Source organism: Notolepis coatsorum (genome assembly GCF_963971535.1).
Source record: "Notolepis coatsorum genome assembly, chromosome: 15".
Lineage (NCBI taxonomy): Eukaryota > Metazoa > Chordata > Actinopteri > Aulopiformes > Paralepididae > Notolepis > Notolepis coatsorum.
In genome coordinates this window covers 13,343,744-13,358,743 of record NC_140179.1, presented here as the reverse complement: position 1 = coordinate 13,358,743, position 15,000 = coordinate 13,343,744, and the positions used below count along the sequence as shown (strand labels likewise).

General features: G+C 43.0%; 1 protein-coding gene across 1 annotated transcript in view; it reads right to left on the bottom strand.

The window, feature by feature from the left end:
• prkg3 (protein kinase cGMP-dependent 3) overlaps positions 1-15,000 on the bottom strand; it is a gene marked incomplete at both ends in the record, with an annotated part of 48,742 nt that overhangs the window by 5,932 nt on the left and 27,810 nt on the right. Inside the window, 7 exon segments of the mRNA XM_084330552.1 lie at positions 4,574-4,737; positions 8,506-8,647; positions 9,995-10,084; positions 11,246-11,382; positions 12,899-13,010; positions 13,868-13,906; positions 14,272-14,319. Of these exon segments, the coding sequence (XP_084186678.1) occupies positions 4,574-4,737; positions 8,506-8,647; positions 9,995-10,084; positions 11,246-11,382; positions 12,899-13,010; positions 13,868-13,906; positions 14,272-14,319 (732 nt within the window).

Sequence of the window (15,000 nt, the reverse complement as noted above, 5' to 3'; positions counted from 1 at the left end):
TCTGTATAGAATATAATAGAATAGAATAGAAATACTTTATTCATCCAGAGGGAAATTTGGCTACAAATCACTCACAGTAAACAGTAAACATTTAGGTAGACAAAAACTAAAAGTCACGAATAAGAATAAAGATAAGCCTATGAATAAAATGCCCTATCAGTTATATTATGTTACAATACATATGGCAATACATTTATTCAATGATTCTAAAAGTACAATATGAGTAAGAGTAAAAGTAAACAGTATACACAACGTGCAGTATTCCCCAGGATACCCTAACTGCCATGATATGTAACACGTCGTTCAGGTTATGGTGGTTAAACCATCTTCAGCCAGAACACTCATGAAGCGACAAGACAATCAGACCCACAAATATACTGTATATGACATTATTTCACAATCACACTGCTGTAAAGAAAACACCCAGTGACACCCAGAGTTTCTAGTTACAGTAGTGACGCGTGAATCGAGATCGCCCTAACAGTGTTTATTATTAAGAGTCAGATAGTCCTAGTGTTTATAGTCCTAACAGTGTTTATTAGTAAGAGTCAGATAGTCCTAACAGTGTTTATTATTAAGAGTCAGATAGTCCTAACAGTGTTTATTATTAATTAACGTCATAAACGAACTACCAGATTTATTTTGCACCAGGGAACTTGAAGGTTCCTGCCGCTCGCGGCAAAAGGGGGCGGGCTAGCGGCGTGGGGTCGTGGCCAATCAGAGAAAAGCTGAACACAAGTTGGTTGCCTTTAATATTCACCCAGCCAGTGGAGGTGGATGAGGGTGGGGGTGATGTGCTGCCAGGGTTTGGTGCGGGTTAGAACCCTGGTAGCTGAATTTTGAACATACTGGAGCCTGTCCAGGGTTTTGCTTGGGACCCCGGACAGGACCCCGTTGCAGTAGTCCAGGCGGGAGGTTACAAAGGCATGGATGAGGGTCTCAGCTGTGAAGTTGGAAAGTGATGGTCGGCGTCTGGAGATATTTCTGAGATGGAAGAAGGCAGATTTGGTGATGGAACTGACATGGGCTTGGTAGGAAAGGGTGGAGTCCAGGATAATGCCAGATGGAGCAGCCATCTATGTTGAGGGTGAGATCCCCAACCTTCCGGAGCAGGGCCTTGGGTGCCACAACCATGAGCTCAGTTTTATTGTTGTTGAGTTTGAGAAGATTAGATGACATCCAGGTTTTTATTTCATGAAGGCAGTTGATAAGGGAGCATGGGGGGAGATGGGTGGATGGTTTGGTGGAGAGGTAGAGTTGTGTGTCGTATGTGTAGGAGTGGAAGCTGAGGCCATGGCGGCGGATGATCTGACCGAGGGGGAGCATGTAAATGGTGAACAGAAAGTACAGAGCCTTGGGGGACGCCTTGGTTGACTGGGGCCGGGGTGGAACTGAAATCGCAGATGGTGATAAACTGTGTCCGGGTGGTGAGGTAGGGTTGAAACCAGGAGAGTGCTGAGCCATTGATTCTGAGGTTGTTGAATAGGCGGTTGAGGAGGATAGAATGGGAGACTGTGTCGAAGGCTGCAGAAAGGTCCAGGAAGATGAGGATGCTAATGTGGCCAGAGTCAGCTGCAAGGAGGAGGTTGTTGGTGATTTTGATGAGGGCGGTCTCTGTGCTGTGTTGAGTTCTGAAGCCGGATTGAAAAGGCTCATAGAGCTCATGGTTGGACATGTATTGTTGGAGTTGGGCGGCCACTGCTCTTTCCAAGATTTTACTAAGGAAAGGAAGGTTGGAGATCGGACGGTAGTTATTTAGCTCATCTGGGTCGAGGCCAGGCTTCTTGATGATGGGAGTGACGGAGGCTGTTTTGAAGCACAATACCTTAATGTCATTGAAATCCCTTTCTCATAGTGTAAAGAATGTACCTGTAAATGACCACAGCAGTTAATCTCCAAAACCCAACTCTTTGATTACCCTTCTCTTCATACACCTCCCTGATAAACACAGGTCACACATCCCCCTGTCTCCAAGTCACACATTCTCCCTCACCCACAACTAACCCTTTCACTACCACACTATCAAAGGGTTAACCCATTCACTGCAACCATAGAGAAGGTTAACCCTTTGACTACCACACGACAAAGGGTTAACCCTTTCACAACCACACTACAGAAGGTTAATCCTTTCACTACCACACTACAGACGGTTAACCGCATAGACGGCAGGTAATGAAGGATAGGGTAGGCTAAGCCTACCCAAATGTTATGCTGGGGATCTTCGATTTTATAGGCTACTATATTGTGTGTGTGTTGTCGCTGCAGCCCCCTGGTGACAATATGGTTATTATGGGTAACCTCAGGTTAAATAATGTAGCCAATCACATCCTGATCCCGCAGCAAAGCATAATAAATTTTTTGTAAACATCTGAATTCCGAATTTCCGCCTGTCAATCGCTTTGTGCAAACACCACATGCGTGCTATTTTGAGTCAAATTTCTAAAAGCAAAATGGATATACAGTCTTTTTCAAGGCAACATATAAAAAAAGTAATTCAGAACCCTGCCCGGGCTGCCCCTGGGCATAACACCGGATTGGGGGACCCTGATGTAAACAAGACAAAAGCCTTTCTCTGGTCTGCATCCCCTTAACAATTGTGTGTATTGAGCCGTACTGTATTGTACCCATTCTGCAATCTGTTAATAACATTTTCAATCAATCAATCACCTGAGGCTATTGTATGTTGCTTTATCTTTGCAAACAAGGGCTTGCTCTACGAGGGCATGATGAGAGTCAGAGTTAATCAAATCGTGGAAACTTTTTAGAGTTACTGTTGTTTTCAAAGCATGATGAGATCCAAATTACCGAAAACATTTCCTTCATTGCCGTCGGCATCACAACTTGTGAACGGTCTTTCTCAGTAATGAGGCGCATCCGAAACTGGCTAATAACAACAATGCGCCAGGAGAGACAGTCAACTCTGAGTCTGCTTCACATTGAAAGTCACAGACAAACTTAAAGCAGAAAAGATAATTGATGCCAAAATGAAACGTTGCATTTTGATTTTGTTGCATTAAGGTAAGACAATGGTTAATCATATTGGATGCCTTCATTTGAACACTTAATTTGCACTATATTAAATGAGTGGGGCTCGCTGTAGTAGCCTAGTGTGTGTATTGTATGAACCTGCCCTGTTCTAACTTCTCTCTCTCTGTGTGTAGGATCACACCCCCCCGGACTACTCCTCACCTGTGCACGTGGACGTCTCCAGCCTGGACACTGCCTGGGGTCACATGGAGTGACCTTCCTCACCCCTTGTTGTACATTCAGTATTTTCAACCTTGTCAAGCCTGGTACCTATTAAATACCCTAAACTGCCTCATTCTCCTGTACCTTGTGTTCTGCTCTTGGGTTCAAACCTAGACACCACCCTAACAAAAACTTGTTTACAAGATCCAGTAATAAGACACCAATTGCATTTTTGTTGATATATTTCCCATACATCAAACACACATCGATCGTTGTTTCTTCCAACATGAAGGACAACATTCTGTGAAAGGTCTCTGTTGTCGTGTATTAATATATATGAACTGTGTGGCACAGCTTCAGATGTGATTCCAGTTATATCACCATGCTGCCATCTACTGTTTCATGTGAGATCTTGACACACTCATCAACATCACAGATGAATAGGCTGAATATAGTCGACTTTGATTGGCCAAAATTTGCCGATAGTCGACTATATTATTTTTTACACTGATTACATTATAATTGAATGAAGAGAATACTAAATTTCTATCTTTACATTTCAGCAAAATCTCAAGGTACACCCGTTCTAGACTGAACCACTGGTCTAGAATTCTATATCGTCTCCGTAAATGAACAAAAAAACTTGATATTATCAATAAAGGCCATGTTAGACAGTCTATACTTTGGTGAGTATGCAGATTGTTGAGTCTCTCTAATGTCAATTACAATTCTGACACGTTGGACTCCACTAATCAAAAAACATTCGAAAGGTGGAATCTTTTGAATGAATGACTTCGAATGACTTTATTTGACAATATAAAATAACATGTGACAGAAAGCACAGTCAGGAGATACTGCCAAGGATGTACACAAGAAAGCTCAGAGCTTATTTCCATTGTGGTCCTTGTAGGGGATGCTTAGACACGCATCATACAGACATGACATTCACAACACATCACATATGCCATTTACCATTTATATACATAACAGACTCATAAAAACATGTAAGGGTGCCTTTTAGCTGAGTGTCTGGGTTAATTATAGTCCCTTTTGAGCCATGTCTTTATGCTGGACTTGAATCTAACAGCACTGATTACAATTTTCAGGTCACTGGGCAGCAGACTGTTCCAAAAGACAGCTGGAGAATATAAAAATGACTCCTTCTCCATACAGCTCCTGAATCTAACAGCACTGATTACAATTTTCAGGTCACTGGGCAGCAGACTGTTCCAAAAGACAGCTGGAGAATATAAAAATTACTCCTTCCCCATACAGCTCCTGAATCTGACAGCATTGATTACGATTTTCAGGTCACTGGGCAGACTGTTCCAATCTTTTAGCAACCCTTGCGGCGCCCAGTGATGTCTAATATAGCGGTGCCTACCTTCCCACCAGCAGCTCGTAGACCAGGACACCGAGGGACCAGAAGTCCACAGCGAAGTCGTGCCCTTGGTTCTGGATGATCTCCGGGGCCATGTACTCCGGCGTGCCGACGAACGAGTAGGTCTTCTCCCCGCGCACCATCTCCTTGGCAAAGCCGAAATCCACCTGCCGGGGGGGAGACGCAGTGGATAAACACTGAGACGCAGTGGATAAACACTGAGACGCAGTGGATAAACACTGATACGCAGTGGATAAACACTGAGACGCAGTGGATAAACACTGAGCCGGAGTGGATAAACACTGAGATGCAGTGGATAAACACTGACATGGAGTGGATAAACACTGACATGCAGTGGATAAACACTGAGCCGGAGTGGATAAACACTGAGACGCAGTGGATAAACACTGACACGCAGGGGATAAACACTGAGACGCAGTGGATAAACACTGACACGCAGGGGATAAACACTGAGACGCAGTGGATAAACACTGAGCCGGAGTGGATAAACACTGAGACGCAGTGGATAAACACTGACACGGAGTGGATAAACACTGACATGGAGTGGATAAACACTGACACGCAGGGGATAAACACTGACACGCAGGGGATAAAACGGAGTGGATAAACACTGAGCCGGAGTGGATAAACACTGAGACGCAGTGGATAAACACTGACACGGAGTGGATAAACACTGACACGGAGTGGATAAACACTGACATGGAGTGGATAAACACTGAGACAGAGTGGATAAACACTGAAACGGAGTGGATAAACACTGACATGGAGTGGATAAACACTGAGACAGAGTGGATAAACACTGAGACAGAGTGGATAAACACTGAGACAGAGTGGATAAACACTGAAACGGAGTGGATAAACACTGACATGGAGTGGATAAACACTGAAACAGAGTGGATAAACACTGAGACGGAGTGGATAAACACTGAGACGGAGTGGATAAACACTGAGACGGAGTGGATAAACACTGAGACGGAGTGGATAAACACTGGAACGGAGTGGATAAACACTGAGACGGAGTGGATAAACACTGAAACGGAGTGGATAAACACTGGAACGGAGTGGATAAACACTGACATGGAGTGGATAAACACTGAGACAGAGTGGATAAACACTGAAAAGGAGTGGATAAACACTGACATGGAGTGGATAAACACTGACATGGAGTGGATAAACACTGAAATGGAGTGGATAAACACTGAGCCGGTGTGGATAAACACTGACATGGAGTGGATAAACACTGAAATGGAGTGGATAAACACTGAAACGGAGTGGATAAACACTGAAACGGAGTGGATAAACACTGACCTGGAGTGGATAAACACTGGAACGGAGTGGATAAACACTGAGACGGAGTGGATAAACACTGACATGGAGTGGATAAACACTGAGACGGAGTGGATAAACACTGAGACGGAGTGGATAAACACTGAAACTGAGTGGATAAACACTGACATGGAGTGGATAAACACTGAGACGCAGTGGATAAACACTGAGACGGAGTGGATAAACACTGAGACGGAGTGGATAAACACTGAAACTGAGTGGATAAACACTGACATGGAGTGGATAAACATTGAAACAGAGTGGATAAACACTGAGCCGCAGTGGATAAACATTGAAACAGAGTGGATAAACACTGAGACACTGAGACGGAGTGGATAAACACTGAAACAGAGTGGATAAACACTGAGGCGGAGTGGATAAACACTGAAACACTGAGTGGATAAACATTGAAATGGAGTGGATAAACACTGACATGGAGTGGATAAACACTGAAACAGAGGGGATAAACACTGAGACGGAGTGGATAAACACTGACATGGAGTGGATAAACACTGACACAGAGTGGATAAACACTGAAACGGAGTGGATAAACACTGAAACGGAGTGGATAAACACTGAAACACTGACACGGAGTGGATAAACACTGAAACAGAGTGGATAAACACTGAAACACTGACATGGAGTGGATAAACACTGAGACGCAGTGGATAAACACTGACATGGAGTGGATAAACACTGAAACAGAGGGGATAAACACTGAGACGGAGTGGATAAACACTGACATGGAGTGGATAAACACTGACACGGAGTGGATAAACACTGACACAGAGTGGATAAACACTGAAACGGAGTGGATAAACACTGAAACACTGACACGGAGTGGATAAACACTGAAACAGAGTGGATAAACACTGAAACACTGACATGGAGTGGATAAACACTGAAACAGAGTGGATAAACACTGCAGAGTCAACGGAACACCACCTTCTCTCTCATATTTTTATATTCAGATCAAGTTTTATTGCCTATATCGTTCTACTATTACCCACCAGTTTAACAGGACCCACCAGTTTAACAGGACCCACCAGTTTAACAGGACCCACCAGTTTAACAGGACCCACCAGTTTAACAGGACCCACTAACAGGACCCACCAGTTTAACAGGACCCACCAGTTTAACAGGACCCACCATTTTAACAGGACCCACCAGTTTAACAGAACCCACCAGTTTAACACTAGCACAGCCGACAAGGGGTCAAATGACCCCTAGGCATTTTCAATAAATGTATCCTCGTCACTCGGTCGAGCTCCAGCTCTGTCACTCAATGACTTTTCCTAAAAGTACCCGTTTTATCTGGCACGGTTTCTGAAATTTCAAAATGACTTCAGGAAAATGTAATTAGAACGTTATTCCACATATGGGCAGTTGGAACAGACGAAAGTCACAGCACTTTGCGAGCGTCTAGCACAGGGGTGGCCAACCCGTGGCTCTTCCATCCAAAAAAAAAATATATAAAAAATTATAATATATATATTTTTTATGTCACTCAAACCTACATTTCATTGTGGTAAACCTCATATTTTTATATTCAAAGGTAATTATATAGGTTACACTGTTTATTTTTCTCATATTTCTCATATAGCTGTCGGGTCATCTGACCCGTTCCTGGCGGGAATTAGTGGCATTTTCTCCATGGCTGTGCTAGTGTCGCGGGGCATTTAGCTACCTGGCTACCTAGCTCCAGTTCAACCAGTGTCGCGGAGCATTTAGCTACCTGGCTACCTAGCTCCAGTTCAACCAGCATCGCTGGGCATTTAGCTACCTGGCTACCTATCTCCAGTTCAACCAGCGTCGCGGGGCATTTAGCTACCTGGCTACCTAGCTACGGTTCAGCTAACTAGCTACATGCAGCATTTAGCGAGCTGGGTTAGCCGGCTAGTTGGCTTTGAATCCCGGCTAGGTAGCCAGGTAGCTAAATGCCCCGCAATGCTGGTTGAACTGGAGCTAGGTAGCCAGCAGGCTAAATGCTCCGCGACGCTGAACTGCCTGGGCCGGTCTGTCTGTCGAAGACAGAGGGAACCGCATCGGGCTTCAGCTGATTAGTGGTCTTCTGGACAACAACAACAACAACAACAACAACAACAACAACAACAACATAATCCGAGGCAATGAAGTGTTCGCTGCAGATCTTCATTCCCTGTCCAACAGGCTGAGTGCAGCCAGCCAACGTGCCAACAACACTGTTTTTTTTCACTGGTAGTTTGTGGAAATGAACCAACTTTCCTCTCTCTTTCACACAGTAAAATTTGTTTGAACAGCCAGGAGCAATACAAAAAGAACCACTGCGGTCCCGTTGTTTGGTAGGCCACATTTTATTAACTGACTGACCCGACAATCCATGTTTACTATAGGCAGCTAACCAGCAGTGTATACACCAAACCAACACCGTGACGTCACCATCTAAAATGGCGCCGCCCATGGCGAAAACAGGGAAATTATATTCGATTTTTCAGACAAATAAGCAGGATTTCACATTTTATTATAGGACCCTGTCTTACACAAGGTACACAACAAACAAACTAGGATCACATTGTTCAATGCTTCATCTCCCCTTTAACGGGACCCACCAGTTTAACGTAGCCCTTGGCGTCCAACATCAGGTTCTCAGGCTTCAGGTCTCGGTACATGATGCTCTTCTTGTGGAGGTAGGCGTAGGCCTCCACCACGCAGGAGGTGCAGAACACAGCGATGGGCTCGTCAAAACGCCCCCTAACAAACACAGACACACAAGCAAATGAGCTCAAAACTGAAATGCAAGATAGAATAGAATAGAATAGAAATCCTTTAATAATCCCGAGGGAAATTCGGCACTACAGATCGCTCACATTGAACAACAATAAACATTTAGGTAGTCAATAGGACTAAAATAAGAATATATATAATATAATAATATTAAAAATAAGAATAAAATAGAATAAAGAATCAAATACGTACGGTCCGGGATATACATTCTGGTATGTATAGGCTATACATTCTAAAATCTAAAATCTTAAAATATACAAATATACAACTATTGTATATATAAGATGTGCTGAAGAATTAACTGAAGCTATGTTCTGATGAATAATATCTAAAAACGAGTACAGGTTAACTTATTTATTTATAATTCTTTTAACCCAGGCTCTATTTAAACACTTTCTGGCATGATGTTGACTATAGTATAGGCCATAATTTCAGTGTTTGAAGGCTAAAACACTTGCCCCTATTGAATTGTATTGGAGCATGGTCAGAGGATGCAGCACGGTGCTATGTTTTTTTTTTTTTTTTTTATCCACTTTTTCTCCCCATTTTCTATTTTTCTCCCATCCCAATTTCGTATTTCCAATTCTTCCCTCCCCTGTCTTGAACGTTGCTAGACTATGCCTCCCACTGGTCGGCTGTAGTGAGGATAGAAGCCTTGCATCACGTGTCCCCTCCGGTACACGAGGAGGCAGCCTGTCGCATCTTTTCACCGCAGCAGCTCGAACTCTCAGTGGCGAGGAGTAACACGTGGGAGGCTCACGCTGCCCCCGTTACTTCCTGTTTCCGCAGCACCGGCGTCACCCAACCGACCTGTAGGAGTCGCTGTCCACAACGTCCAATCCCCACCCACCGGCTTTCCCACCCTCTAACACTGCCAATTGTGTTAGTATGAACGACCGGCCAAGCCGGTAGCAACGCCGAGAGCTGGGCTCGAACCCAGCGTCTCCTGCGTCAGTGGCCGCCACTCAGTCGCCCCACAGTGCTATGTTTCTCAATAATAATAATAATAATAATAATAATAATAATAATAATAATAATAATAATAATAATAACTTTATTTGTATAGCACCTTCCATACAGGGGATTGCAGTTCAAAGTGCTTTACATCAGTAAGAAATAAGACAGAAAATCTGTGTAAAACAAGCAGCAAGAGCAAAGCATAAAGTGGGATAAAATAATGCATATATATTAATCAAATCATATCAGAACGTCAGGTTCCAATACTAAAGCAATTAGTGACATTATGACCAGCACTATTCAACATCATGCCAGACGTGTTTAGTGTTTAAAAAAAGAAAGTGTTATCTCACTCACACTTCTTTGAGTTTGGTCCAGATCTCCCCACCACCACAAAACTCCATGATCATGTAGATGTAACGTTTGTCTTTGAAGGCAGCGTGAAGTCTACAAACAGAGAGGGAAAAAAAACAGGATATTTTAAGGTATATTACTTTATGAGCATACTGTACTTATGCTACCAATTGACTTTAGTTCTCTTTGTACAAAGATGATCAATCATTGTCGTTATACATGTTATAACGTGATAACTTATTGTTTTAACATAAAACGTTTCACCTTATAACGTGATAGGTTGGTATCGCGTTATAACGCGATAACTTATTGTTTTAACATAAAACGTTTCACGTTATAACGTGATAACTTATTGTTTTAACATAAAACGGTTCACGTTATAACGTGATAAGTTGGTATCACGTTATAACATGAAACGTTTTAGAAGGTTAGAACCTTAATAATAATAATAATAATAATAATAATTAATTGTATTTGTAAAGCGCTTCTCAGGAACCCGAAGTCGCTGACATTAGGTGGGAAAACAAAGAAAACAAAGAAACAAAAGGAACATAAGACCAGAGGGAAACAGGGAAAACATCATGAGATACACAGAAAACATAAGGCCACAGTAACAAAGATCAAAACAGGTTGGAGGGGGGGGTTAAGGTTGGGGAAGGTTGAAGGCTAGGGAGAACAGGTGGGTTTTGAGGCGGGATTTGAAGGTGGAGAGTGTGGGGGAGTCTCTGATGGTCTGAGGGACTTTCACTTCACTTCACTCCGGTCACCTCACAATGAAGTCAGACTGAACCTTCACTCCGGTCACCTCACAATGAAGTCGGACTGAACCTTCACTCCGGTCAGGTTAGAACAGTTTAGAACCTTCACTCCAGTCAGGTTAGAACAGGTTAGAACAGGTTAGAACCTTCACTCCAGTCAGGTTAGAACAGGTTAGAATAGGTTAGAACAGGTTAGAACAGGTTAGAACCTCCACTCCAGTCAGGTTAGAACAGGTTAGAACAGGTTAGAACAGGTTAGAATAGGTGAGAACAGGTTAGAACAGGTTAGAACCTCCACTCCAGTCAGGTTAGAACAAGTTAGAACAGGTTAGAATAGGTTAGAACAGGTTAGAACAGGTTAGAACCTCCACTCCAGTCAGGTTAGAACAGGTTAGAACAGGTTAGAATAGGTTAGAACAGGTTAGAACAGGTTAGAACCTCCACTCCAGTCAGGTTAGAACAGGTTAGAACAGGTTAGAACCTTCCCTCCAGTCACCTCACAATGAAGTCCGACTGAATGGCTTTGAGGATCTTCTTTTCAAACAGGACGTGCTCCTCCTGCCGCTTGGCCACAATGTGCTTCTTACTGACTCTCTTCATGGCAAAGTACTTCCCGTGGGGCAGAGTGGACACCTTGGAAAAATGAAACATGCAATATAATAAAGTGGTAGCACTTTATAATAACACCCTGTTATAATACATTTATAAGGTATTTGTAGATAATGAACTAATCATGAACAAACCATTTATATAAATGGCTGCTTTCTTATATAGCGCTTTTATCCAAAGCGCTTTACAATTTGTTACTCACATTTTACCCATTCACTCACACATTCACACACCGATGGCGGAGGTGACCATGCAAGGTGCCGACCTGCTCATCGGGAGCAATTAGGGGTTAAGTGTCTTGCTCAAGGACACATCGACACGCTGCCCGGGAGGAGCGGGAATCGAACCGGGAACCTCCGGATTGCCAGACGACTGCTCTACCTCCTGAGCCACTGTCACCCCTATATATATACATTCATAAATTATTATTAAATCATTTATAACTATATTTGTATAACATTTACAGATGAGTTCTACATTATTTATAACTCATTATCAACATTGTTTGTACTTGATTTGTTCATCATTAAATAATGTTGTTTAATGTGTAGTAACACATTTGTAGATGCTTTGAAAAATGGATATGAAAAAACGACTATACTGTATCTCCATTTATTTTTCATGTTCAACAAATGATTTGTTAAGACATTCATAAAACATCTATAAATCATTTGCAGATGCTATTGTGGGGGCCAATCTGAAGTGAAGCCTATTCATCATTAACAAATGTCTAATACAGTTAATTATTTGTTTACTTTTTCATCACATGTTACAAATGTTGTAGACAGCTTTCGGATACACCCTTCTTTGTGACATCAAACAGTGACAGAATTAGGACTAAAGATAAATGCAATTGTATTAACATATAAAATACATGTGCATGACATATAGTGTAACATGTGGGGGCACTAGGACCCAGGAGTACCCTAGCCAGGTATTGAAGAGTATCTAGAGAGGAAGTCTCACGAGAGTGAGACTTGACTTCACGTGTGTTGCCGTCTGTTTGAATGGAAGCACGATACATGCAGAACCAAGTTATCCGTGCTGCTCCTGCCCCACGCTTTTAATAAGGTATGAGAAGTTTAAACACCTTTTTTGTTGGTAAATCTATTCCACCATTTCCGACCTACAAACAACTCTTATATGTTGTGTAGACGTACTTGATGTGGTGGGCGCTAACGTTACATTTGTTCCTAATGTGTGCTCAGTATATTGCAGTATGTGATGATGACACGACACACAATTATTTGTATTTTCAGACTGTATAGGCGCCGATACAGCCTGAAAATACAAATAATTATTACTCTTGTGTGTCGTGTCATCATCACATACCGCAATATACTGAGCACACATTAGGAACAAATGTAACGTACAAACTGTTGTATAATTCAACACATTCGCAACCAGAATCAAACACACTGCTTGAGCAGCAGTCGGTCAACGCACACGCACGCGCACACACACACACACGCACGCACGCACACGCACACGCACATGCACACACACACACACACACACACACACACACACACACACACACCAGCTCAACGCGGCCAAAACCTCCCACTCCCAAGGTGACAGGCTCCCCCTGGTAACGCCCCTCCTGGTACAACGTAGGGACCAGGTCCTTGAACTTCATAGTGGAGCTGGGACTAGGAGAGAATAGGAGAGAGAAAAGGGGGGTGGGAAGGAGAGAGGGAGGAAGGGAAGGCGAGAGGGACAGTGAGAGAGAGAGAGAGAGAGAGAGAGAGAGAGAGAGAGAGAGAGAGAGAGAGAGAGAGATTTGATGGGTGAAAAATATCCAGTGTAATTATTGTATTTAATTTCAAACCTTTATTTCAACTAATAAGAATAACAAATTAAAATCTGCTAAGACTGCTAAGACAAGTCAACACACGGTGGTCGGAGATCATACTTTATTATGAAGTATAATGGTTAACGTGTAACTTACTGCATTAATTAGCTAACGTTACGTGAATGTTTAGAACAGTTAGTTAGTATCCTTCATAGTAGCCCCATACTATTTCAAAATGACAGAAAAGCCATCGTTAGGGTGAAGCTGTTGTATCATTTCATATCTTCCCATCCATCATACTGTGTCTATTTCATCTACACACCCTCCCTGGTTCACACACCCTCCCTGGTTCACACACCCTCCCTGGTTCACACACCCTCCCTGGTTCACACACTCCCTGGTTCACACCCTCCATGGTTCACACCCTCCCTGGTTCACACCCTCCATGGTTCACACCCTCCATGGTTCACACCCTCCATGGTTCACACACCCTCCATGGTTCACACACCCTCCATGGTTCACACACCCTCCCTGGTTCACACCCTCCATGGTTCACACACCCTCCCTGGTTCACACCCTCCATGGTTCACACACCCTCCCTGGTTCACACCCTCCCTGGTTCACACCCTCCCTGGTTCACACCCTCCATGGTTCACACACCCTCCATGGTTCACACCCTCCATGGTTCATTCAAGTACATTCAGCTCTTCTCACCTGAACTCTGGAACGTCAGGCTCCTGCAGCACCTTGGAGCTGAGGATGAAAGAGAGAGGAGAGGTGAGAAGATGAGTGGGGGGGGGGGGGGTATCGACACAGGCTGCCGCATCATATCAATTAAACTGGAAGAATAGGACAGGAGAGAGGAGAGGAATACAAGATAAAGCATGCATGGAAATACGTAGATGTATAGATAGATGGATGGATAGATGGATAGATGGATAGATGGATAGATGGATGGATATATACAGTAGATAGATAGATAGATAGATAGATAGATAGATAGATAGATAGATAGATAGATAGATAGATAGATAGATAGATAGATAGATAGATAGATAGATAGATAGATAGATAGATAGATAGATAGATAGATAGAACAGTTTGGATATAATATTTACTCATCAAAGAGCTCCAGGTGTTCGATGGGAATGGTCTCCTCAAATACCCTGGGATATGAAGAAAAGGAAGAGTCAATCAATCAAATTAATCAATCAATGAGGCAGTCACCTTTGCCCATTTAAAAGTGGCAATTATTAGAAAATCAAAAGACAAGGGAAAATGCAAACACATGACCTAAAATCCCCAAGAGATAACCTCTAGGTGAAGGGTTAATGCATGCAGAAGACGGTTAGGTAGGTAGAAAGCTTAGAGATATAACTATCCTTCTCTCCAGGGACAAACTGCAGCTAATAGCAAGACACAGCAGTATCGTGGCACAACATAACTATGATTTCCGTACAGTCACACATGGGATAAAATACACTCTTAAAGGATGGGTTCACCTTATTAAACCCAGGCCCTATTTGAACGTTGTTTGCTGTGATGTTTCTGGTACAAGGCATAATATCTTGCAGCAGCAGTAGATATGCTATATTGAGTGAGTGAGTGAGTGAGTGAGTGAGTGAGTGAGTGAGTGAGTGAGTGAGTGAGTGAGTGAGTGAGTGAGTGAGTGAGTGAGTGAGTGAGTGAGTGAGTGAGTGAGTGAGTGTGTGAGTGAGTGAGTGAGTGAGTGAGTGAGTGAGTGAGTGAGTGAGTGAGTGAGTGAGTGAGTGAGTGAGTGAGTGAGTGAGTGAGTGAGTGAGTGAGTGAGTGAGTGAGTGAATATGTATCCTCACCAAGCCACCTGC